The following is a 25,356-nucleotide window of genomic DNA, read 5'->3' on the forward strand; positions in this document are numbered from 1 at the left end:
ACTGGTCTAGGCATATTCAGCACTCTTCTTATGTAATCCTTACGATTATTCTGTTAGATCCCAATGAATAGCTTCACTTTGCACATAAGAAACACTCCAGTTCCAAGAAGAGAAAAAAATTAGAACTGAAAACTGTCAGTACAGGTGAAGTGTGTGCTAGAAAAGTTAGAAATAAAATTGTGTCTAATCCTCTGCTGTATGTAATATTTTAATTGTTTATCAAACAAGTTAAGTTGATTTTTTTTCTTTTTTTCTGATTTACAGGGTCTCCCTCTGTTGCCTATGGGGAGGGATATCTCTCCCAAGGCTCAAGGGAACCTCCTGTCTTGGCCTCCTGAAAAAATGGGACTTGAGGTATGCATCACTATGCACAGCTGGTTTGCTCCTTTTGTTTACCAGTTATAATAAGTAAAAGAGGTGGCAGATATATTCAGGCATGTGTGCGTGCATACACACACACACACACCTAGAACATGCCTTTGTAATGTTTCCCCTGCATGATACTTTAGTTATCTAAAAGCAATTTTAGTCTTTATTTAGATTTGCTGAAAGATGAGATTCCTGACATTTTGTAAAAAGTAATGATGAATATATGCTTCTCAGGAATAGATTGCACCTACAAGAAGGATCTGGTGGAATATCTAGAAATACTTCACCAGCAAAAAGGAATAAAGAGTCCTGTCTACACACACACACACACACACACACACACACACACACACACACACACACACTGTTAGATGCAATTTCTCTCAAATTTGCAATAATAACTCTAGCTGTGCTTTCAAGTAATAATATCTTTATCACCTCTACTGAAATTTTGTCTATATTAATGAGAACTTATGATTCTCTATACCACTGTAAACAGGAAAGTCAAATGCCAGAGAATCTGTAATTTCTGAGGGAAAAACTGTGTATTCTGTTTTTTCCCAGAACTTTATTATATATGATTATGCCATATGTGTTTGTTTGTAGAGACTGCCTAACATCTGAACGTACAAAACCAAACAGATAAACTCTTGCACCATTGCTACGCCCAACATTTTACTGTAGAGGAATGCCACTGTACATGGATTACAAGCAGGTTAAAAAGAAAAATAGCTGATTAGATCTCTGAGTACCCAGTGAACGGGATGACCGCCACCGCTGCCGTGGAAACACCAAAAATGGAGAAGAGTGCTTCCAAGGAAGAGAAGCAGCAGCCAAAGCAGGAGGACAGGACAGACCGAGGCAATGCTGATGCTGAGGAATGGATGAGCTCTGAGAGTGACCCTGAACAGACGAGCTTTAAGAGTGGCCACAACAGCTACCAAGCTGCAGATACTCAGTTGAAGAAGAGAGAGATGCCCTCCAAGCCCCATCGCCAGCTCTGTCGGTCACCCTGCCTGGACCGGCCAAGCTTCTCCCAGAGCAGCCTTTTACAGGATGGGAAGCTAGACTTAGAGAAGGAATACCAAGCCAAGATGGACTTTGCTCTAAAGCTGGGCTATGCAGAAGAACAAATTCAATCCGTGCTTAATAAACTAGGCCCAGAATCGCTTATTAATGATGTATTGGCAGAGCTTGTCAGACTTGGAAACAAAGGTGACTCAGAAGGGCAAGTCAACTTGAGTCTGTTACTGCCCCGAGGGGCTAGCTCCAGAGAGATTGCAAGCCCTGAATTGTCTCTTGAAGATGAAATAGACAATAGTGATAATTTAAGACCAGTTGTTATTGATGGAAGTAATGTGGCAATGAGGTAAGCCTGGTGTACTTTTTTTTCCTCTCCTTTTCAAATGAAAATTGTCCTCCATTGCAAAACACTATAAGAAGTTCTTAGTTGTTCTTTGTGTCTTGCATTCCAAAGGTGGACAGAGTCTAGAATTATCCTTCTCTTGCCTTTTCATTCTCCTTTGAAATTGCTACCAATTTTTCTTCAAGTGTTTTTGACAAAACATTAGCTATTAGTGATGTTTCAACAGAGACAAAATATGTAGTGCCAATGTCCTGTCCTTTCTAGATTAATCATCCTCAAAACTGCTGCTTGTATATTGCCAGTTGAAGGCTTGCTTAGGAACTTTCTGTAATTCCCAGTCACTCGTACACAACACTGGGATCTTTCTTTCTGCCTTCAAGGCAAATGTGTGATCTGGACTTTTCTCCTCCTACTTGATTGCATCCTTTACTTTAGACTCTTTGATGGTCTTCTTGTAAATTATGCTGGTTCCTATACCTACTGCCCGTATCCATGTCATTTCCCAACCTAGAAGTGACACTTTCCTTATCTCTTACCCTTAAAGATGCACCATGTGTTTTTTTTTTCTAAACTCAGTGACTGTGGTAGGATAAATACTTGCCTGCTAAAGATATGATACTCTCTGAAGCCTGTAAATATGTTAAATAGTAAAATAGACATTATATATGTATTTAACTTGAGTTTGAGCTGGGGAATGTTACCTTGTATGATTAATGTTGGCCAAGAGTTGTTGCTAGAGGGAGGCAGCGGGGTCAGAATAAGTAGTAAGACATGCTACAGAAACAATAAGTAAAAGTATAAGAATGAAGCCATGACCACAGACCTGAGGGTAGACTCTAAAAGCTGAAAAGTATAGGGAAACATCTGAAGCCAAAAGAAAGCAGCCTTACCAAAACTTTGGTTTTAGATTTCTGATCTCTTAAACTATGAAATAATAATTACTATACATGTAGCAATTTGTTATAACAACAATGGGAAACTAATACCCTGACTCCTGATGAGACTGAACTAGTGTCATCACTATGGGAATTAGTGTGCTGGTTCCTCCAAAAACTAAAAATAGAACTACCATGTGGTCCAAGTGTACCAGTCCTGGATATATAACTGAAGGATCCAAGAATGCCACAGAGATACTTTCATATCAATGTTTATTGATATACTATTCAGAAGAGCCAAGATACAGAACCAGTCTGAATGCCCATAGACCAATTAATGGATAAGGAAATTGTGGTGTATACAGAAAAGAGTTTTGTTTGTTTGGTTTTGTTGTTTGTTTGTTTCAAGACAGGGTTTCTCTGTGTAACAGCCCTGCATGTCCTAGAACTCACTTTTGTAGACCAGGCAGGCCTCAAACTCACAGAGGTCCACCTACCACTGCCTCCCGAGTGCTGGGATTAAAGGGTAAGAAAAATTAATTTAAAAATTCCTTAAATAGATGACTGGACTGCTACTCACATCACCAGGCAGGCTACCTGGGAAACAGGACCCCAAGAAAGACACAGGGATCGCCCAACGACAGAGAAATGGAATGAGATCTACATGAACAGCCTGGACAGGAGTGGGGGTAGTGAAGGGCGAGGGTTGAGGGAAAGAGAGCTTGGGTGAGTGGGAGATCCCAGCTGGATCAAAAACAGAGAGGGAGAACAAGGAATAGGAGACCATGGTAAATGAAGACCACATGAGAATAGGAAGAAACAAAGTGCTAGAGAGGCCCACAGAAATCCACAAAGATACCCCCACAACAGACTGCTGGCAATGGTCGAGAGACAATCCGAACTGACCTACTCTGGTGATGGGATGGCCAAACACCCTAATTGTCGTGCTAGAAACCTCATCCAACTACTGATGGATCTGGAGGCAGAGATCCATGACTAGGCCCCAGGTGGATCTCTGGGAGTCCAATTAGCGAGAATGAGGAGGGTTTATATGAGAGAGAATTGTTGAGACCAAGGTCGGATAAAGCACAGAGACAAATAGCCAAACAAACGGAAACACATGAAATATGAACCAATGGCTGAGGGGTCACCAACTGGATCAGGCCCTCTGAGTGGGTGAGACAGTTGATTGGCCTGATCTGTTTGGGAGGCATCCAGGCAGTGGGACCGGGTCCTGTGCTCATTGCATGAGTTGGCTGTTTGAAACCTGGGGCCTATGCAGGGTCCCTTGGCTCAGCATGGGAGGAGGGGACTGGACCTACCTGGACTGAGTCCACCAGGTTGATCTCAGTCTGTGGGGAAGGCTTTGCCCTGGAGGAGATTGGAATGGGGGACGGGCTTGGGGGAAGGTGAGGGGGGCGGGAGGGGGGAGAACAAGGGAATCTGTGGCTGATATGTAGAACTGAATTGTATTGCAAAATAAAAAAAAAAATCAGTAGTAATAAAAAAAAAGCCTACAGAAAATTAAAAAAAAAAAAATTCCTTAAATAAATAAATAAATAAATAAATAAATAATAAAAAATTTAAAAAACAACCAAACAAAATAGGTATGTGCCACAACGCCCAGCTTAGAAAAGAGTTTTGTTTGAAGGAAAATTGAGTGAGCCAGAGATGACCATTTTAATTAAAATAACTCAGATTCGTAAAGAAGAAAAGCAGACTTTTTTCTTCTTTGTCTAGTATAATATAAATGCATAACTATTATATATGATACATAGTAGAAAAAGAAGTATGAGGGAGGAGGAACTATTCCAAACTTAGGGAAAGGGGGAAAGAGAGTGTACTGAAATGAAAGAAAAATTATCACTATTTTCTTTTATATGCAGAGCCTAGGCTTAAACAAATACATATATATGTATATATGGAGTGTGTGTGTGTGTGTGTGTGTGTGTGTGTGTGTGTGTGTGTGTGTGTGGTCACATCACAGCAAATGGGGAGGGTATTGGGAGGAAGAAAATCATTGAAAGGCAGGAAGAGAGCTGGGCGGAGGTGGTGGCACATGCCTTTAATCCCAGCACTCAGGAGGCAGAGCCAGGCGGATCTCTGTGAGTTCGAGGTCAGCCTGGTCTACAGAGTGAGATCCAGGAAAGGCACAAAGCTACACAGAGAAACCCTGTCTCAAAAAAGCTGAAAAGAAAAGGAAAGAAAGAAAGAAAGAAAGGAAGAAAGAAAGAAAGAAAGGAAGGAAGAGGGAGGAGAATTTATTAGTTATTTCTCTCATTTATGTAACAAAAGGAACTTACGAAAGGATGACTTTAATGTGGCTCACAGTTTGATGGGACAGTCCATCATGGTTGGGAAGGTATGGTGGTAGACATATGAGGCAGCTGCTCACAGTATATGCACAGTCAGGAAGCAGAAAAAGATGAATGCTGCTGTTCAGTTACATCTCTCCTTTTGTTAAGTCAAGGACTGCAGTTCATTCAGAGTGGGTATTTCTTCATGAGTTAAACCTTGCTGGAAACAGCCTCACAGTCACAGCCAGATGTGTATTCTCAAGGAAATTCCCACTCCAATCAAACTGACAGTCAAGACTAGTCTGCACAGCTCCACCGCTTGTCAACTTTATAGCCAAATACAGAACTTGAAACCATAATATTCGGATTCACAACTCTTAAGTCTCAGTTTCAAATGCATTTAGTCCATCCCAACACTATTCTGAAGCATAAATTCTTTTCTAAGACTCAAGAAAATATCTTGCGCTGAGTGGTGGTGGCGTATACCTTTAATCCTAGCACTTGGGAGGCAGAGGCAGGTGGATCCCTGAGTTTGAGGCCAGCCTGGTCACAAAGTGAGTTCCAGGACAGCCAGGGCTGTTATGCAGAGAAATCCTGTCTTGAAAAACCAAAATAAAAGAAAAACCAAAGGAAAAGAAAATCTCTTAACAGTGAATATCTATAAAATTAGAAAACAGGTCACATCCTTCTAACATACAAGGCTCCAGAATAAACATTCCCACTCCAAAAGGGAGAAATCATATAATAACAAGGAAATATGAGATCAAAGCAAAAGTAAAACCTAGCATGGGAAACAGCAAATCCTACACCTTGATGTCTCTCACAGCTGGGACTTACGATTGGCGTCATCTGGGCTCCTATGAGCTTGGGAATCCCTACCCCTTCAGGTCCCCTACCTGTAACAATATAGCTTCTCTTTAATGATGACTCCATTGGTACCCTCAGCTTTTCTCAGTAGATGTCTTTATAGTACCAGTACCTCCAACATACTAGAGTGTCCATTGCAACTTAAATTTCACCTTCCCTGTTTCATGCAATGGACTTTTAGGGCCATCTTGCAGGTAGATTGACTGGTCTCAACACCTCCAAGTCTTTCATTTCATATATCTGTAAAAGCATCATCCTGGATATGATGCTTCCCAGTTCTGCTGGGATACCAAGATGTAGGCTAGCTCCCTTCTATCATGGCAGTATTAGCTTTTGTAGGCCTTTGTTGCTGACCCTGGAAAAACCCTTTCCTAGACAGTCAGTTTTTGAGCAGAAAAACCCTTCAGCTGCATTTTCAGTTTAAGTTCTCTCCTTACAAATGTTTTTACATTGTCACAACATGGAAGCTTACATGGGGGACATCCTGCCCTAAAAGAACATTGCTCGTCAAGGGAGATTTCTCTTTAACGCTTACAGATGCTTCGTCTTCACCTTCCTTCTCTACAACTTTCAACATATCCTCGTTTCCTCAACAAACTTTCCATCTTTCATATCTTTATGATTTCCATTTTCCTTTTTCCAAGGTTTATTTGTGTATTTATTTGTATGTATGTGTGTGCGTGTATGCATGTGAATGTAGGAGCCCATGGAGGCCAGAAGAGGGCATTGGATCACCTGAAGCTTAAGTTATATGCAGTAGCAAGCCACTCAGCTCTGGTGCTGGACACTGAACTCCAGTCCTCTGCAAGAGCAGGAAGCACTCTTAACCTCTGAGCCATCTATCCAGCCCCCCTCCTTGTTTCTTTATCTTACTGTAGACATGAATAAGTACAGTGAGCAGCAACTATGCTTTGGCCTCTTTTCAAATTTCCTCCACCAAAAATTTTAGTCATTACATTTTAATTCAGTCCATTACTCTGAATTATAGCAGAAGGGGCTCAAGAGATGGCTCAGCCATTAAGGGCCCTGGGTGCTCTTCTGGATGACCCAAGTTCACATTCTTTATTATTTTTTTTTCTTTTATTTAACATTGTTCTTTCCTTTGCCTTTTCCATGCCCACATTACTTATTTTATTTTTAAAATTACATTCCTCCTAGTGAATGCATAACTTCATAGCTTATTCTGCATTACCATTGCCACTTTATTTTCTAGTGTTATTGACATAGAAGGGCTTGGCTAGATTTCAATTGTACCTTTCCTTATGATTCAGTTTGGTGGTGCTGCTGACACACCAGTTTGTTTTCTTTTTCTCTTTCAGTGTGGTAGGTGAGACCTCTAAATAATGCTGATCAGTAAAATATCCCCAAAATAAATCAAGAAGAGACACTCACCTCAACAAATACACAAATCACAACTTAAAAACACAAGAACTGTGGAAAGGCAAGAAGGCACAACTCCTCTGAAAGGTCACAATGCCTAATGGTTAAATCCAAAGACCTTGAAAGAAGTCAACAGTTCAGTTCGAAAACTGACCAATGAGCCCAGGATAATTCGTACAGATGAATAAAATAAGGAAGCCATTTTAATAAGTCAATTACAGGAAGTTCTGAATTCAGAAGTTGCTTCAGAAAATCAGAAATATGGATGAAATAATTGAAATACCAAAAGTATAAATATTTGAAATAAATAAAAAGATTAAATAAACCAAATTAAAATACAGCAGAAAGCATTACTGATAGGTTAGATAAAAACAGAAGACAATTAGATATTGAAGACAAATTAGGAATTATTACATTCAGACAGCAATAAAGAAAAATAAGCAAACATAACTACAGTTTTCAAGGATTTCAGGATAGAAAAAGAATCTGAAATACACATCGCATGCTCAAAATGCATCTTCAATGAAATATAGAAGAAGGGGTTGGAGAAAAGTTTCAGCAGTTAAGGGTACTGCTCTTTTAGATGACCTGAGTTTAGTTCCTAGCACCCACATCAATCAACTTGCAACCAGGTGATATACCTTCAACTACCAGGGATTTGACATCCTCTTCTGACCTCCCCAGGCACCCACTTACACAGTGTATACACACATACACACAAATTAAAAATTTTAAAATAAATCTTAAAAAGAAATAAGGGTGGAGAGATATTTCAACTGTTAAGAATACTTGTTGCTCTTGCAGAAGACCTGGGTTCAGTTCCCAGCACCCACACAACTCACAACAATCTATAACTCCAGTTCCAGAGGATTCAATGCCATTTTCTGACTTCTGAAAGTATCAGGCATGCACATGACTCAGGAAAAATGATCATAAAATATATAAACATAAAATAAGTAGAACTTTAAAAAGTAAAAAATAAGTTATTTCAGAAAACTTCCAAATCTAGAGAAGAATATAGACATTCAATACAGGAGAGACTTAGAGATCTATACAGTGTAAGAAGATTACTGGCTGCTGCAAGTTGACCTCTGTCTTCCACATACATGTGAATGCCCACCCTCCAACACACACACACACACACACACACACACACACACACACACACACACACTGAAATTGTTTTAACTCTCCAATTTTAAGAGCAGAGTAAATGATTGATTTAAAACAAGATCCACTTATCTGATATCTGTAAGAAACACATTTTACTATGGGAAAACCACACATACCAAATATAAAAGAATGGGAAATGATGTATCATACAAGCAGAAGCTGAACGCAAGGAGTAGCTGCTCTGATATCTGACAAAGTAGACACTAAATCAAAGTAAATCCGAAAAGCTAAAGGTTACTATATATTTATTAATGGTAATAATTATCCATCAAGAAGACATGCAATTATAAACACATATACACCAAACATTGATGTACTCAATTTCATAAAGCAGACATTACTGAACATAAGAAAGCGATAGGGCATGATACAATAATGGTGGAAGATATCAGTACCCATATTCCCATAAAGAGGTAGCTCATCCAGACAAAAATTAATCAAACTTCATATTAAAACTTTACTATAGACCTAATTGGATTAAGAGAAATTTCAAAAATAGTATTTCACTTAATAGCTATGGAATATGCTCTCCTCTCACTAGCCTGGTGAATTTTTTCCAAGATACATCATTTTTTAGATATTAAAGTAGGTCTTAAAAACATAAAACTTAATCAAAATGATTTCTTTGTGTCTTATAATAGGATAAAACTAAGAAACAATAGTAAGTGAAATTATAGAAATTATACACACGTGGAATGTGAACATTGTGCTCTTAAGTTATTAGTGGGCCATTGAAGAAATTGGGGATAACTTTTTTAATTCTAGAATAAAATGGTAATGAAAAAACAATTTTCCAGAAACTTTGGGATATAGTACTCTTATATTTTGGAAATTTATAGGTGTCTGTACTTAATGAAGTTTTCAGAAAGAACTCAAATATCAAGGTCTCAGAAAACCATGAAAAAGACAAACCCAAAATAGTAGATAGGAAAAATAGTAATATTGGGGCTGATCCTTGGTTGCCTCCCAAAGCTGAAGGTAAGTTCCTATTGCTAAGGACAGTACACATTCAGATACAAGACTCTTAGAGGAATTAAGCTGGATATGACCCAAAAGACTCCACTCATGAGTACTCATCTTCATAATACGAGAAGGTGCTATGCAAGCTGCCAAGGGAAAAAAGCATTCAGTAGTCTTACCTAGCTATGACATTGATGAGTTACAATGATGGTCAACAAAGTTATAACAATGACACTTATATCTTGGTAGTAACCAATAGCTGTCTAATTGGACTTAAGGTCCACTCAATAGGAGAGAAATCATGACTGGTAATGTAAATCTAGAAAACTGGTAGCTAGTAGATCTCAGAGGAGAACTAACTACTGCCATTTTCCTAAACCATTATAAGTCCTAACTGCATTTGAAATACTTAAACACACAGATAACTATAGCTCTGTCCTCTCATTAAAGAAGCTTCATTTCACAACAGTTGTATACCATTATAGAAAGCCACAACTAGTCAAAATGCAGAGAACAACTAACTGTGGGATCCCCAGTTCCACTGGATAAATCTACAATGCAGCCCCTGTGGAGGCCCACAAAGGTTCCTAGTGAGATCTGAGCTTGCTTTACCCAGCAGAGCTCCATTAGAGGATTGCTTGACCACGTGCTTGGTTACCAGGTGTTTGGAAGGGTCTGCACTTGGATGTGTGGTATGCTTTGATCTAGCAAGGGAAGGTCTTTGCTCTACCCCTTTGCATTCCTTTAAAAAGCCCTTTAGAAGAGACAGAAGGGGCTGGTGGATAAGGATCCAGGCCCTCCCGAGCTATCCTGTGTTTCTGTCTCTCTCCCCTCTATACTTCTATCTAAATATTTCTCACTTCTCCCTCCTCAAGTACCCTGGGGTAAAAGTGGGAGCAGGTCTCCCACAAGCCCCAAGACTTAAGGATCAGGAAACATCGTGGAAGAGGCATCAGATTGAGTGTTAGAGCCAGAGACAGGAAATCTGCTGCAAGATTGTTGTCTCCTAATTATGATAGAGAACTATACCCACAAAATGTCAACAGTATGCTTGTTTAAACAATACCTGAACATTACAACATTAGTTTCCATGCGAACATGGATGGGGGAAACTGTATAGGTCTCCACCCGTAGATGAAGATCTATAGGCAATTAAAAATTGCTGAGAGAAAGAGAATTAGTTTTCCCCAGAGATGAGCTCCCTAAATGGTTATCCAACCTCAAGTGGTAGCCTTATTAAGTATACATATAAGCAACACTAAACACACTCATCAAATTGCATTTATATACTCATCCACATATATGTGTGTGCATCAATAAAGAATAAGAGGCTATGAATTTGAAAGTGAGTAAGGAGTATGAGAGTGATTAGAGGGATAAGAGAGAAGTATATAAGGGTGTAATTAAGTGTAATTATATTCTAATCAAGTAAAAAGTCTCTAAATTAATTTCAACATTGTACACATGTACACAATTTTCAAAGAGTAAAAAGAAATGAAACAAAAATATTTCTTTGAAAGTTTAGACAATATTGTTAAACATTTAGCCAAATTAATCAAAAGAAATAGGAAACAAATTAGCAAAATTGAATATGAAAAGAACAGAGGGAGATTAAAACAGACACCTGTGAAAACTAGAGGATCGTTACAGAATACCTTGAAAATTCATATTTTTTAAGAAAAAATAGAATTTCTAGAAAAATATATGTGAGCCATCAAAATTAAACAAAGGAGAAGAATGCAATGAATGACACCCATGCATCAGTTGCTACAATCTCCAGATAAGGGATAGTTGGAAGTCAGCCATCCTGTGAAGTGGATAATGGAAGCAAAATGCTATTTCTGTTACAAAGAAGAAAGGAAACATTGGTGTCTTAGGGGTTTTATTGCTGTGAAGAGACAACATGACCATGGCAATGCTTATAAAGGAAAACATTTAATTGGCACTTGCTTACAGTTCAGAGGTTTAGTACATTCTCATCATGGCAAGAAGCATGGTGGTATGAAGCAGACATTGTGCTGGAGAAGGAGCTGAGAGTTCTACATCTGGATCAGCAGGCAGCAGTAAGTGAACTGTGAACCATTAGGCCTGGTTTGAGCTTCTGAGACCTCAAAGCCCACTCCCTAGTGACACACTTCCTCCAACAAAGCCACACTTCTTCCAACAAGAGTACATCTCCTAACAGTGCTACTCCCTATAGCCAAGCATTTAAATACATGTGTCTGTGAGGGCTGTTCCTATTCAAACTGCCACAACTGGAAAACAGCAAAGAGTACAGATTCCATTGCTAGTTTTCCTCTATTTGTTTCCCTTTCATTCCTAACCTTAAAAACTAGCATCTTAATACACGCCATACTATCTGTGCTCCTCTACTCCATAAGAATTTTTAGTTGAAGAATGATTGTTTTTAATTGACTGTTATTGTATTTTAGTCTAGTTGTTTTACTTGCTTCTGCAAATGATATTTACTCTTGGAGCAGTGCAGGAAATTGAGCCTTGAGTGCCTTGAGCACACACACTGTTTTTTGTTTTTTGTTTTTTGTTTTTTGTTTTTATCAGTTGTGCTATACTCCAACAGATTAAAACCTTCTCTGGTGGTTTAAATAAGACTGGCTCATATATTTGAATGCATAGTCATCTGAGAAGTAGCACAATTTAAAAGGGTTAGGAAGTGTGGCCTTGCTGGAGAAAGTGTGTCGTGGAGGTGTAGGGGAAACTTTGAGGTTTGAAAGGCCCATGCCAAACCCAGAATATCTCTCTCTCTCTCTCTCTCTCTCTCTCTCTCTCTCTCTCTCTCTCTCTCTCTCTCTCTCTCTCTCTCTCTCTTCCTTCTATGAATCTAGATGTAGAACTCTCAGCTACTTCTCCAGCAGCATGTCTGCCTGTACACTGCCATGCTCCTGGCCAGATGAGAACGGACTAAACCTCTGAAACTGTAAGCAAACCCTAATTAAATACTTTCCTTTATAAGAGTGGTCATGGTCATGGTGTCTCTTCACAGCAATAGAACACTGACTAATTCACCTTCCATCTTGCAAGGAAGCTCATTAAGTCACAGGGGAGGTGAAACATTCCATCTTGCATGAAAGCTCCCTAAAATCACAAAGTAAACTCAAAATATCTTCAAAAAGTCCATTAAGCTGATTATATTCAGTAGTTCTTTCCTTCCCCAAGCATAAATAAGCAGTAGGAGCTGCTAAAAGACACCTTCAAACAAACTGGGCTGCTTGGAAGAAGTAGAGAACAGCCAAATTTATCTATAAAGGCATACTAGCTGGTTTTGTGTGTCAACTTGACACGAGCTAGAATCACCAGAGAGGAAGGAGCCTCAGTTGAGGAAATGCCTTGATGAGATTCAACTGTAAGGCATTTTCTCATTGTTATTAATGAGGGAAGGCCCAGCCCATAGTTGGTGGTGCCATCCCTGGGCAGATAGTCTAGGGTTCTATAAGAAGGTAGGCTGAGCAAGCCATGGGAAGCAAGCCAGTAAGCAGCTCCCCTCCATGGCCTCTATGGCTCCTGTTTCCAGGATCCTGTCCTGTTTAAGTTCCTGCCTGACTTCCTTCAGTGATGAACAGCAATGCTGAAGTATAAGCCAAATAAACCCTTTCCTCCCCAATTTGCTTTTTGGTCATGGTGTTTCATTGTAGCAATAGAAACCCTAACTAAGACATAAAGGATAATCTCCAACCTGTTGAGCTACCTGCAAGCTGTGCAGTGTGCTGTAGGTTTCCAGCCTTGCTGAGCTGTTATTACTCATGCTAGGCTGGACTTTGGTGATGCATCTGTCTTTGAGTCATTTCTGCTCCTGTAAATAAGCTTTTACCTATATTCCTGTAAGTAACCCCAATAAAACTCATTGGCTCACCAAGTTGGACTTTGGTGGTATCTGTACTATGGTTTGTCATTGGTTCCCTATCTTAGGTTAGTAGACAATGTTTTCATATCTCCCCAGGAACAGTGCAATACAACAAGTATAGAAAGACAACATCTCAAGCCTAGTACAGCCCAGCCACACTTGATTACTGAAAATATCTCCATAAATATATATATATGAATAATTTTTAGAAAATAATAAATAATGTAATTCCAGATGCATGTCAATATGACTTCTCAAAAATTGCTCATTGTTCAGTAATTATCTCCAATAGGGTAAATTAGATGAAATATCAAGGAATTCAAAATAAGCATAAGAAAGTTCAATCAAATCAAATAATATATAAATAACTCCTGAATGAATTCAGATATGCACAAACAGCTGGATGAAATAAAGAAATAATGAACTCTAAGTAAATATATCACAAACATACTCTGACAACCAAGTTTATACCTGCATCATTCGCAATAGTCAAAAATGGAACCATAACATTCATACCAAATAAATGAATAAAGAAAATGTGCTACATATACACAGTGGAATTATATGGAACCATAATGAAAAATAAAATCATGACATTTGCAGAAAAATGGATGAAACCGGAAATCATTTTATTAAGTAAAGCAAGTCCATTTTTGATAAATACCATGTTTTGTCTCAAATGTGGAACCTAAGTTTAAAATTATATATAGATATAGACAGAAAGATAGGTAGGTAGGTAGGTACGTACGTAGTTAGGTAGAAAATAGATAGATAGATAGATAGATAGATAGATAGATAGATAGATAGGTGTTATACCTGTTTGTGGTTTGCAAAACAAGAAGAAAGGAGATCATGAAAGGAAATTAAAAAGGTAGGAAATATAGAGTAGTAGATTACATGTAAATGCAAATAGAAAGAGGTACTAACAGAGAAGAAATAGAATCAACTAAGGCAATGTTAGAAGAGGGGACTTCTTGAGAACAAAGTATGATACATATGTATGGAGATGCCATCAAAAACCTGAATCATTTATATGCTACCCTAAAAATTAATTTTAAGAAATGACTATGGGCCAGCAAGATGGTTGAACAGACAAAGACCCTTGTTGCCAAGTCTAACAACCAGAGTTTCATCTCTGGGCCTCATGTGGTCATAGGAGAGAACCAACACCTCCCTACAAGTAAGTTGTTTTCTGACCTCAACAATCATATACCCCCCTACATACACACACACATATACATAGATGTAATACAAAATTAATGAATACAAGATGTGAAAGGCGAATTCAATAAAGTGATTGAAATATTAAAAATTTTCAAATTTAAATTTTGGTATGGAAAGCTCAGCTCACTAAGACAAAAACCTCAGTAGGGGATGGGGTAGATGGGAGTCAGGGAAGGAGGGAACAGGAGGAGAGGGGGAGGGGAAACTGTGGTTGGTATGTAAAATAAATGAAAAAAGTTGTAGATGTAACAGTCTTATTAAATAAGAAACACAGAGCCAAATGCAGAGTTAAAAGCCCAAGAGGTCAGAGTAGTAGCTAAGAGCTGATACTAAAAAAAAAAAACTTTCTTACCCTTCACTGCTGCTATCGTCCTTCCCCTCCGAAAGAGACCTACTTCCTGTGTATCTGTCTTTTTATTGACTTTCTGTTCTGCCTTCTCATTGGTTGTAAACCCAACCACATGACCTCCTCGTCACTGCCTGTCTATACAGGCCTCCAGGTCTTCTATGGTTGATATTGAGATTAAAGGCGTGTGTCTCCATGCTGGCTGTATCCTTGAACACACAGAGATCTGCCTGTCATGTGATCGGGATTAAAGGTGTGCGCAACCACTGCCCAGCTTCTGCTATGGCTTACTATTAGCTCTGAACCCCAGGTAACTTTATTTATTGACATACAAATAAAATCACATTTCAGTACAAATAAAATATCACCATAAAAAGTAAATAATTATTTTAAAAAGAAAGCCTAGGCAATATAGTATATCAAACAGAAGCTAACACATCTAGTCTTGAGAAGAAGGTTGATAAATTAGAATATTCAAACAATGGCATTTAAATATCTTACTAAATAGACTTCAAGCCAAAAGTATTAAGAGGTAGGGAAGGACACTACGTACTCATTGAAGGAAAAAATTTCAACAAGAGGATAGTGCAATTCTAAACATTTATGTACCAAATGCAGGCTCACCAAGTTTATAAAAAGAAACACTATTACGGCTAAAATTACATATTGACCCTCACACAGTAATAGAGGGAGACTTCAATACCCTACTCTCTCCAATAGACAGGTCATCCAGACAAAAACTAAACACAGAAATGCTGGAGTTAAATAACATAATGAAACAAATGGACATAATAGCTACCTACAGAACATTTCACCAAACACTAAAGTACTTTCTTCTCAGTAACTCATGGAACTTTCACCAAAACTGACCACATGCTAGAATATAAAAAGGTATCAATAGATATAAGAAAATTGAAATAAGCCGGGTGGTGGTGGCGCACGCCTTTAATCCCAGCACTTGGGAGGCAGAGCCAGGTGGATCTCTGTGAGTTCGAGGCCAGCCTGGGCTACCAAGTGAGTTCCAGGAAAGGCGCAAAGCTGCACAGAGAAACCCTGTCTCGAAAAAACCAAAAAAAAAAAAAAAAAAAAGAAAATTGAAATAATACCTGCATCATATCTGATCACTACGGATTAAAGCTGTATATCAACAGAAAAAAGCAGAAAGTATACAAACATGTGGAAACTGAACAGCTTACTACCAAATAAAGAATTGATGAAGACAGAAATAAAGAAGGAAATTAAAAAGTTCTTAAAATTGAATGAAAATGAAAATACAACATACCCAATCTTAAGGGACACAATGAAGGCCATTCAATGAGACAAATTAATAGTATTAAATGACTACATTAAAAAAAACTGGGGAGATCTCATTAGTACCTTAGCAATACCTGAAAGCTCTAGAAAAACAAGAAGAAATAAACCCCCAAAAGGTAAAGGGCAACAAATAATCAAACTCCAAGCTAAAATCAATAAAATACAAACAAAAAATACAAAGAATCAATGAGACAAACAGTTGGTTGAGAAAATCAAAAAGACTGGCAAACCCTTAGCCAAATTCACTAAAAGGAGGAGAGAGAAAATCCAAATAAATAAAATTAGAGATTAAAGGAGGACATTACAACAGACACCGAGGAAATCCAGAAAATTGTAAGGACATACTTTAAAAACCTGTTCTCCAATAAATGAAAATCCCAAAGAAATGGGTAAATTTCTTGATATATATGACCTACCACAGTTAAATCAAGATCAGATAAGCATTTTAAACAAACTCTTAACCCCTAGTGAAATAGAAATAATAATTAACTGTTTCCCAACCAAAAAGAAAAAAAAAGTGTGGGGGCAGGTGGGCTACCCACCACCCCCACATTTCCCCAGAGTGTTCTTGAGTGAGAGTAGTAGGAAATATTAGATAGAAGGATTTAGAATATGGAGATAAACAGATAGAAAATACAGGATAGCCTCAAGAGGGCCTGGAACCTATTCCAATGGGCCCTGACAGGCTCTGCTCTAGGGTATTTATAGAAACGCCAAAGGGTGGGGCAAAAGACCTCCCCCCAGCACAGCCAATGCAGACCATCTCAGGCCCGTGGTCTAATCATCCTCTCTCTATGCAGACCTGCTGGGTAAAGCCACAAGGAACCTGAAAACGGGCTCCCACAGGTCCCCCTTTCTTAATATATAAAAAAAATAGCTCGTTATTAAGAGCTCACAGCAATCTCCATAGCTGTTACACCTCCCAGTATGGAAGTAGAGGATGATAAAGATGGCATTTCTTTTTTGGATTAGGTCCAAGGTGGCTACAGCAGTCTTTAGCTGCACCAAGCCCTTTGTAAACCAAAAACGTTTAATGTAATTGCAAATTTAAAGAATCCCTCAGCTTCATCATTACCATTAACAGGTTAACATAAATATTGCTATACATAGCCACAATTCTCTCAGTCTTACAACTTTAACTCTTAAAAGAACCATTTGAATTTTCTTGCTAACAGAACATAGGAAAAACTTCTGATGTTTTCACATCAAACAAATATTTCCTTAACTTTACAAAACCAGGGTGCATTAATATCAATAGGTTAACATAATTTCTGCAAACATATATTCAACCTTAATTCACTCATAACTCCTCCTTTTCTTTATAAAATTTTTTTAAAACAAAGCCAGGTAGTGGTGGCGCACAACTTTAATCCCAGCACTGGAGAGGCAGAGGCAGGCAGATCTCTGAGTTTGAGGCCAGACTGGGCTACAGAGTGAGTTCCAGGAAAGGCACAAAGCTACACAGAGAAACCCTGTCTCGAAAAAAAAATTAAACAAAATAAAAAACCTAGTTAGAAGAAACCCAAACTTACACAATTCCTACAAATCCATATTTAAAAGCAATATTCTCAACCTAAGCATTATCACTTTGAAAACTTTTAGCAAAACATCCAAAAGCAGTTTCTTAATAAAACTCTTTACACTTTAAAGGAATCTCTTAGTATACCCATTTGCATTTCTTACTAACAAAACATAACATTAATCCACTCATAAGAAAATATTTTTTAAATTAGACTAAGGAATATTACTTCTCCCTTTTCTTTATAAATTTTTTTAAACAAAATCTCAAGCCTAGTTAGAAAACCCAAACTTTTCCATTTAAACAGTTCCATTTGTAACAAAAAAGCAGTTCCATAAGTAATTCCATTTTTACATACACAGTTCCATAAAACAGTTCCTAAGTCATCACCATAAGTAAATTCAAAATTGTCCCATTGCAATGAAATCATTATTGTTCATTTCTTAAGTCCCAAAATTTAAATAGTAAATTCTGGTACCAGCCTTCCAAATATGAAGAAATCCATAACAAGAACCTTTTTGTAGTTTTATCTCATTTTTTTAAGTTCAAAAAGCTCAAAAAAAGTAAATTCTGGTATCAGACTTTCTCTTCCAAATATGAAGAGACGTTTTACAACCAAAACTTTTTGCAGTTAACATTTTAGTTCAAACAAGCATCTCTGCAACTTTCATTCTCAAGCCCGAGACCTTTTTAGTCACACTAATATTTTAAGCTGCATCGTTTTTGCTGTTAGCTCAGGTTTTTCTGTGTTGCATTGATTTTCCAATGGGTCTCAGCTGCGGATGCCTTGTGCTGTTCTGGCGTCTACCATTCTTAGCTTCTTAGCGGCTTCTGGAGATTTTGAAAACAGCTCAGACTGCCTGCTTTGCAGTCTGTTAGGATACTACCTTCTGTGTCTCAGGTCCCTTTACCATATACATTAAACATAGACTCACAATCAACATTTACACTTTTTCGCAAACTCGAATTCAACATATCTTGCAAAGCATTTAGACTCACATTCAAACATTTACACTTTTTTACAAACTCACATATAACATTTATCTTCTTAGGAGATAATATTCTTTTTTTAATTTTAATTTTTATTTTTATTTTGCAATACAATTCAGTTCTACATATCAGCCACGGATGCCCTTGTTCCCCCCCCTCCGGCCCCCCTTACCTTTCCCCCAGCCCACCCCCCATTCCCACCTCCTCCAGGGCAAAGCCTCCCCCGCAGACTGAGATCAACCTGGTAGACTCAGTCCAGGTAGGTCCAGTCCCCTCCTCCCAGGCCAAGCCAAGCGATCCTGCATAAGCCCCAGGTTTCAAACAGCCAACTCATGCAATGAGTACAGGACCCGGTCCCACTGCCTGGATGCCTCCCAAACAGATCAAGCCAATCAACTGTCTCACCCATTCAGAGGGCCTGATCCAGTTGGTGACCCCTCAGCCATTGGTTCATATTTCATACGTTTCCATTTGTTTGGCTTTTTGTCCCTGTGCTTTATCCAACCTTGGTCTCAACAATTCTCGCTCATATAAACCCTCCTCATTCTCGCTAATTGGACTCCCAGAGATCCACCCAGGTCCTAGCCATGGATCTCTGCATCCAGATCCCTCAGTTGTTGGATGGGGTTTCTAGCATGACAATTAGGGTGTTTGGCCATCCCATCACCAGAGTAGGTCAGTTCGGGCTGTCTCTCGACCGTTGCCAGCAGTCTGTTGTGGGGGTATCTTTGTGGATTTCTGTGGGCCTCTCTAGCACTTTGCTTCTTCCTATTCTCATGTGATCTTCATTTACCATGGTCTCCTATTCCTTGTTCTCCCTCTCTGTTGTTGATCCAGCTGGGATCTCCCTCTCCCCCAAGCTGTCTTTCCCTCGACCCTCGCCCTTCATTACCCCCACTCATGTCCAGGCTGTTCATGTAGATCTCTTCCATTAGGAGATAATATTCTTAAAGAAACTCTACAGGACTACCTTAGCAAATATACCTATATATTTATTTCTCATTTCTTATTATTTAATCTTACATTTCCAACTAGCATCTTTCTTATATTCTTATTTGAACTTACATACTTCTTACAAGCTTATATAGGACTACCTTAGATATTCTTAAAGCTAACTTTAGCAAACACCTAAAGATTTAACATTAACTATAACTATTAGAAAGATTCTCTTAACTAGACAGGAAGTACGCAAATCATTACTAAAGTTCAGAGCTTATAATCAGCTTTGATAGTTTTGAGAGTTCTTTTGAAACGAGTATTTCTTTAATGGCTTTCTTTTTTTTTTTTTTTAATTCGGAGCTGAGGACCGAACCCAGGGCCTTGCACTTGCTAGGCAAGCACTCTACCACTGAGCTAAATCCCCAACCCCCTTTAATGGCTTTCTTAACTCTGGGATTTAGTGACTTCTGTTGCTAAACAGTATTTTATGCATTTCAGATCTTCTACAAAAACTCTATTAAGAGCTATCTCAGTTTACAGCAAACCCAAAAAGAAAGAAAAGAGAAGAGAAGAAAAACCTCGTAAGGAATATTCTGTTTCTGAATTGCTTAGCTAGTCATTCCCTAACAGTCAATTTCCCAACAGGAGAAGATAGTGGTCTACATTGGAGTGGGGTTCCAGACCTGCAGCTTTCAGCAGGCCTGAAAACATTGCTGAAACATTTTAAACTCCTCAGCAGTCTGGAGGCCTCCTTATACTCCTACTATCCCCAGACTGCAAGATGGAACCTCAATATCAGGAAAACTCATTTAGCTGCTTTTCACACTCATAGTTTTTTTATTAGCCCAATATTTCTTAGCAAGATTCAAGAACATAGATGTTCTTTCATGAAACATATCCTTCATTAGCTTACTCTGAGGAAGAGCATTTTCATGATTTAGTATTTTCACTTCATTAGCTTTAAACCCTGATGTTATTATTGTTAGCAGCTGTGATATTTAGCATTGATTTCTTATAAGGAACTTTCAGGTGGAGAAACTATTTTTTAAGACAGATTTTCTGAAGTTTGTTCCCATCTATAAAGCAGTCATTTCTTTATGAATGTCTATTTCCTTATCTCCTTATTAGATTTGCAAAGGAATCATTCACTGCAGGTTGTTTGTTCAAAAGGCAAAGAATTTTTATTTTTCCATAAGTTTCTTCATATCTAAGACAATGTTCAATGTACAGATTGCTTTCCCTTGCTTTTTTAAAGGGTTTTTAAGTGGCTTGTTGACAAACGGTATTAGCGTTTTAAATCATCTCCTGAGAGGCGAGCTTTTTGTCTGATCTGAGTTCTCAAGAGGTAAGATTAAGCTTTCTAGCATTGCTTTGAAAAGAAACTTCATTCTGAGCTGAAAAAACAGTTTTTGGACAGTATCGCCATCTTCAGCTGAAAAACTATCTTTCCCAGAATGCATTTCTCTTCATCAGCTTATTGTTATGAGCTAGCTTATGGACTCCATTTCCCATAGTTCTTTTTGAGTCCGGGAGTCAACTTCTGGTTCTCTTTTACCGGGCTTACTTTCAAAATTTTAGCCCGCGAAGTTTGAATTAAGCTTTTAAGTTGCATTTTCAACTAGGGGAGATTGGGAGATTTCTGCTGTCTTTTACTAGGCTTGCTTTCAAAGTTTTTGCCCGGGAGGTTTGAACCTAATGTTTTATGTTTTCAATTACGGGACATCAGAAGATTTCTGTTCTCCCAGAGCTGGCTTTAACGGGTGCTTCTCCTTCATCTGACACCAGCCTGGATCAGAACAGCACCTGCCTTGTTAGCATGCATTGAGGCAGACATTCCTTTTTTCAACTTCCCTAGGGGCTTGTGTTTGCCTTAGTCAGTCAGTGAAAAACAAAAGCATATACAACAGAGCTTTACCACAGCTCCCTCAGAGTCTTTCATTGATAGATCTTTATCTCATTTTGCTTGTTCCTTCTCCCACAGATGCAGAGCTTCAGATATCTCGGGCTGTGGCTCTGTTCCTCTGCTAGCTGCCTCTGGAGATAGCCCCCCCCCCCCAAAAAAAAAATCTGCCTCAAACTCTAGCAGCTTTCCCCTGGTCTTGCACCTTCTGGGGAGGAATCTGTCCCTTCTCCCTTTCTTCTTCAGACAGTCTTTCTCCCTGACAGTTCCCAGTTTGGTCTCTGTTTATCCCCTCTGCCCCAGAAACAGTTTCCGACACTACAGTGGCAGCTTTCCCTGCTGCTAAAGGTAGGGGCTTTTTGTCCGTTTCCGTTTTCCGGGTCTGGGTGAAGGCTCTATGATGACAATTAGGGTATTCACCAATCTGATTACCACTGTAAACCAGCTCAGATACCCTCTCCACTATTTTGCTAGTAGTCTAAGCTAGGGTCATCCTTGTGGATTCCTGGGAACTTCCCTAGCTCCAGGTTTCTCTCTATCCCCATGATGTCTGCCTCTATCATGGTATCTCTTTCATTGCTCTCCCACTCCATCCCTGTTCCAGCTCGACCATCCCATTCCCTTATGTTCTCATCTCCCATCCTCTACCCTCTACTGCACCTCCTCACCCCCAGTTTACTCAGGAGGTCCCATCTATATAGCCTTCCCAGGGTGACCTGTGTGTCCCTCTTAGGGTCCTCTTTGTTACCTAGCTTCTCTGGAGCTGTGGTTTATAGCCTGATTATCCTTTGATTTACATCTAGTATCCACTTATGAATGAGTACATGCCATGTTTGTCTTTCTGAGTCTGGGTTACCTCACTCAGAATAATATTTTCTATTTCCGTTCATTTGCCTGCAAATTTCATGATGTCATTGTTTTTTATTGCTGAGTAGTACTCCATTGTGTATATGTACCACATTTTCTTTATCCATTCTTTGGTTGAGGGGCATCTAGGTTGTCTCCAGGTTGTGACTATTACGAATAATACTGCTATGAACATAATTGAGCAAGTGTCCTTGTGGTATGATTGAGCATTCCTTGGGTATATGCCAAGAGTGGTATCATTGGGTCTTGAGGTGGATTGATTGCCAATTTTCTGAGAAGTCGCCATACTGATTTCCACAGTGGTTGTTCAAATTTGCATTCCCACCAACAATGGAGGAGTATTCCCCTTGCTCCACATCCTTTCCAATGTACGCTGTCATTAGTGTTTTTGATCTTAGCCATTCTGGCAACTATAAGATGATATCTCAAAGTCATTTTGATTTGCATTTCCCTGATGACTAAGCATGTTGAGCAATTTCTTAAATGTCTTTCGGCCATCCAACACAATTCTTTATAGACCTTAAGAGAACAATACTCAACTTCATATGAAAAAAACAAAATACCCAGGATAGCTAAAACAATCCTATATAATAAAAGAACTTCTGGAGGTATCACCATCCAAAAGTGCTACTATCAGCATCCAAAGTGCTACTCTGGAGCTACAGTAATAAAAAACATAATGGTACTGGTATAAAAACAGACAGGTAGATAAATGGAATTGAATTGAAGACCCAGACATAAATTCACATGCCAATTGTCACTTGTTGTTTTTTTTTTTTAAAGAAGCCCGAAGTATACAATGGAAAAAGAAAGCATTTTCAACAAATGGTGCTGGTCTAACTGGCCCTGTGCATGTAGAAGAATACAAAAAGAGATCCACGTCTATCACCCTGCACAAAACTCAGGTCCAAATGGATCAGAGGTCTCAATATAAATCCAGATACACTGAACCTGATAGAAGAGAAAGTGGGGAATATCCTTGAATGCATTGGCACTAGAGTCAACTTCCTGAGTAGGACACCAATAATGCAGGCACTAAGATCACCAATTAATAAATGGAATAGAGTAAAAGACCAAGATATAAGGCTATACAACTATGCCCACCTTATTTTTGACAAAGATGCCAAAAATATACATTGGAGAAAAGACATCTACAGTAAGGCATCTACAACAAATGGTGCTAGAAAACTAGATACCATTGTGTAGAGGAGAGTTCATAACTTCTGCCCTTCACAAAACTCCAAATCATCATATGATCTATTGCTCTAAAACTTCTAAAGGACTCCATATCCTGCTACAAGAACTACTTTCAGATACATGATCATTGATGTTTTAATCACAGTAGCTAGGGAATGTAATCAACTTATACATTAGTTACCATTCTATTGTGATAAATACATTTATAAAAGAGTCTATTTGGAACTATAGACTTATAGTTCCAGAGTGAGTTGGAGGGGAAGAATGAGAGTGGATATGCTCAAAATACATTATATACATGTTTGAAGTTTTCAAAGAATAAATAAATATTAATTTTAAAAAGATCAAGAATACAATAGAACTCCTAATAGCTTCAAAAGCAAAATATCTATAAATAAACCTAACCAGGAAGGTGAAAGATTCCTACAGTTAAAATTTTAAAACAGTGAAGAAAGAAATGGAAGAAGACACTACAGGAACAACATGAATGTGGAGAAAGGTAGTATTCATTGCTTGTGGGAGTACACACTGGTGCAGCCTCTCTGGCAATCAGTGTGGAAGTTCCCCAAAAAGCTAGAAGTTCTATCACATGATCCAGCTATACCACTCTCTGCCACATGTGAAATGACTCTATTTTACTATAGTGATAGCTGCCCATACATATTCATTGCTGCTTCTATATTCATAATAGCAAGGAAATGGAAAAAGTTTAGATATCCATCAATGAATGGATAATGAAAATGTGATATATTTACACAATGGAATGTTATTCAACAATTCAGAAAAATGTGACTATGAAATTCACATGTGTTCTCGTTTGCTTTCTATTGCTATGATAAAGACCATGACCAAAAGTGGTGTGTGTGTGTGTGTGTGTGTGTGTGTGTGTGTGTGTGTGTGCGCGCGCGCGCGCGCGCCTTTCTGTGTGCTTGTGTGTTAAAGTTTCACATCAACTATCTTCCACATAAGCTTTATCTAAGCCTGTGATAAGAACCTTTCTTTTTCAATATGTTGTGAATTTCTAAATCTTTGAGCAAAGGTGGCAATAGAAACAGAAAGGGGGAAATGAAATTAATCATAGTTTCTGGGTGGTGGTAGCGCACGCCTTTAATCCCAGCACTCGAGAGGCAGAACCAGGTGGATCTCTGTGAGTTCCAGGCCAGCCTGGTCTACAGAGCGAGATCCAGGACAGGCACCAAAACTACATGGAGGAACCCTGTCTCAAAAAAAAGAAAGAAAAGAAAAAGAAAGAAAGAAATTAATCGTAGTTATTATATCTGTAAGTTTAGAGTTGTTATTAACCACCCTTGGCATTGAGTGAAATTTATAATAGTACAACAGTCAAATAAAAAGAATACAGTTTTCTGTTGGTGTAGTATTCTTTGTCATAGAGGTATGACTTAATAGTAGCAAGCTTGTAGAGGTCCTGAGTTTGATTCTCTGCACTTGAAAAGAAAATATGTGCTTGACATCATCAAGAAAGAAAATGGTAGCCAGGAATGATATTGGTACTCTGTAATCTCAGCACTTGGAAGGATGTGGCAGGAAGATCATTACAATCTGGAGGTGAGCCTCTAGACAGGAAGTTTCAAGCCAACCTATGCTATATAGTGTAACCCTGTCTTTAAAAGAATCTACAAGAAAAGAAAGAAAAATGTCTGTCATTAATCTCAGTACTGAGAAAAGAGCTGGTGGGGTGTTTCTTTTTGCTGACTATTATTAATCCTTTTGTCTCTTGTTCTCTATTGTTTCTGAAGCCATGGGAATAAAGAAGAATTCTCCTGCAGAGGAATACAACTAGCTGTGGATTGGTTTCTAGACAAAGGCCATAAAGATATCACTGTATTTGTACCAGCATGGAGAAAGGAGCAATCTCGCCCTGATGCACCAATTACAGGTACTATTTAAAAAAAA

At 38.6% G+C, this 25,356-nt stretch overlaps 1 protein-coding gene across 1 annotated transcript in view; it reads left to right on the forward strand.

Annotated features, from left to right (window-relative positions):
• Positions 1–264: 264 nt before the first annotated feature.
• The window catches only part of Zc3h12b (zinc finger CCCH-type containing 12B), a 35,364-nt gene continuing 10,272 nt past the window's right edge, over positions 265–25,356 (forward strand). The window contains exons 1-3 of the mRNA XM_059251302.1: positions 265–354; positions 976–1,738; positions 25,200–25,339. Coding sequence (XP_059107285.1) covers positions 1,134–1,738; positions 25,200–25,339 — 745 coding nt within the window. The 5' untranslated portion in view covers positions 265–354; positions 976–1,133. The remainder of the gene's footprint in view (positions 355–975; positions 1,739–25,199; positions 25,340–25,356) is intronic.

This window comes from Peromyscus eremicus, chromosome X (genome assembly GCF_949786415.1).
Source record: "Peromyscus eremicus chromosome X, PerEre_H2_v1, whole genome shotgun sequence".
Taxonomy (NCBI): Eukaryota; Metazoa; Chordata; class Mammalia; order Rodentia; family Cricetidae; genus Peromyscus; species Peromyscus eremicus.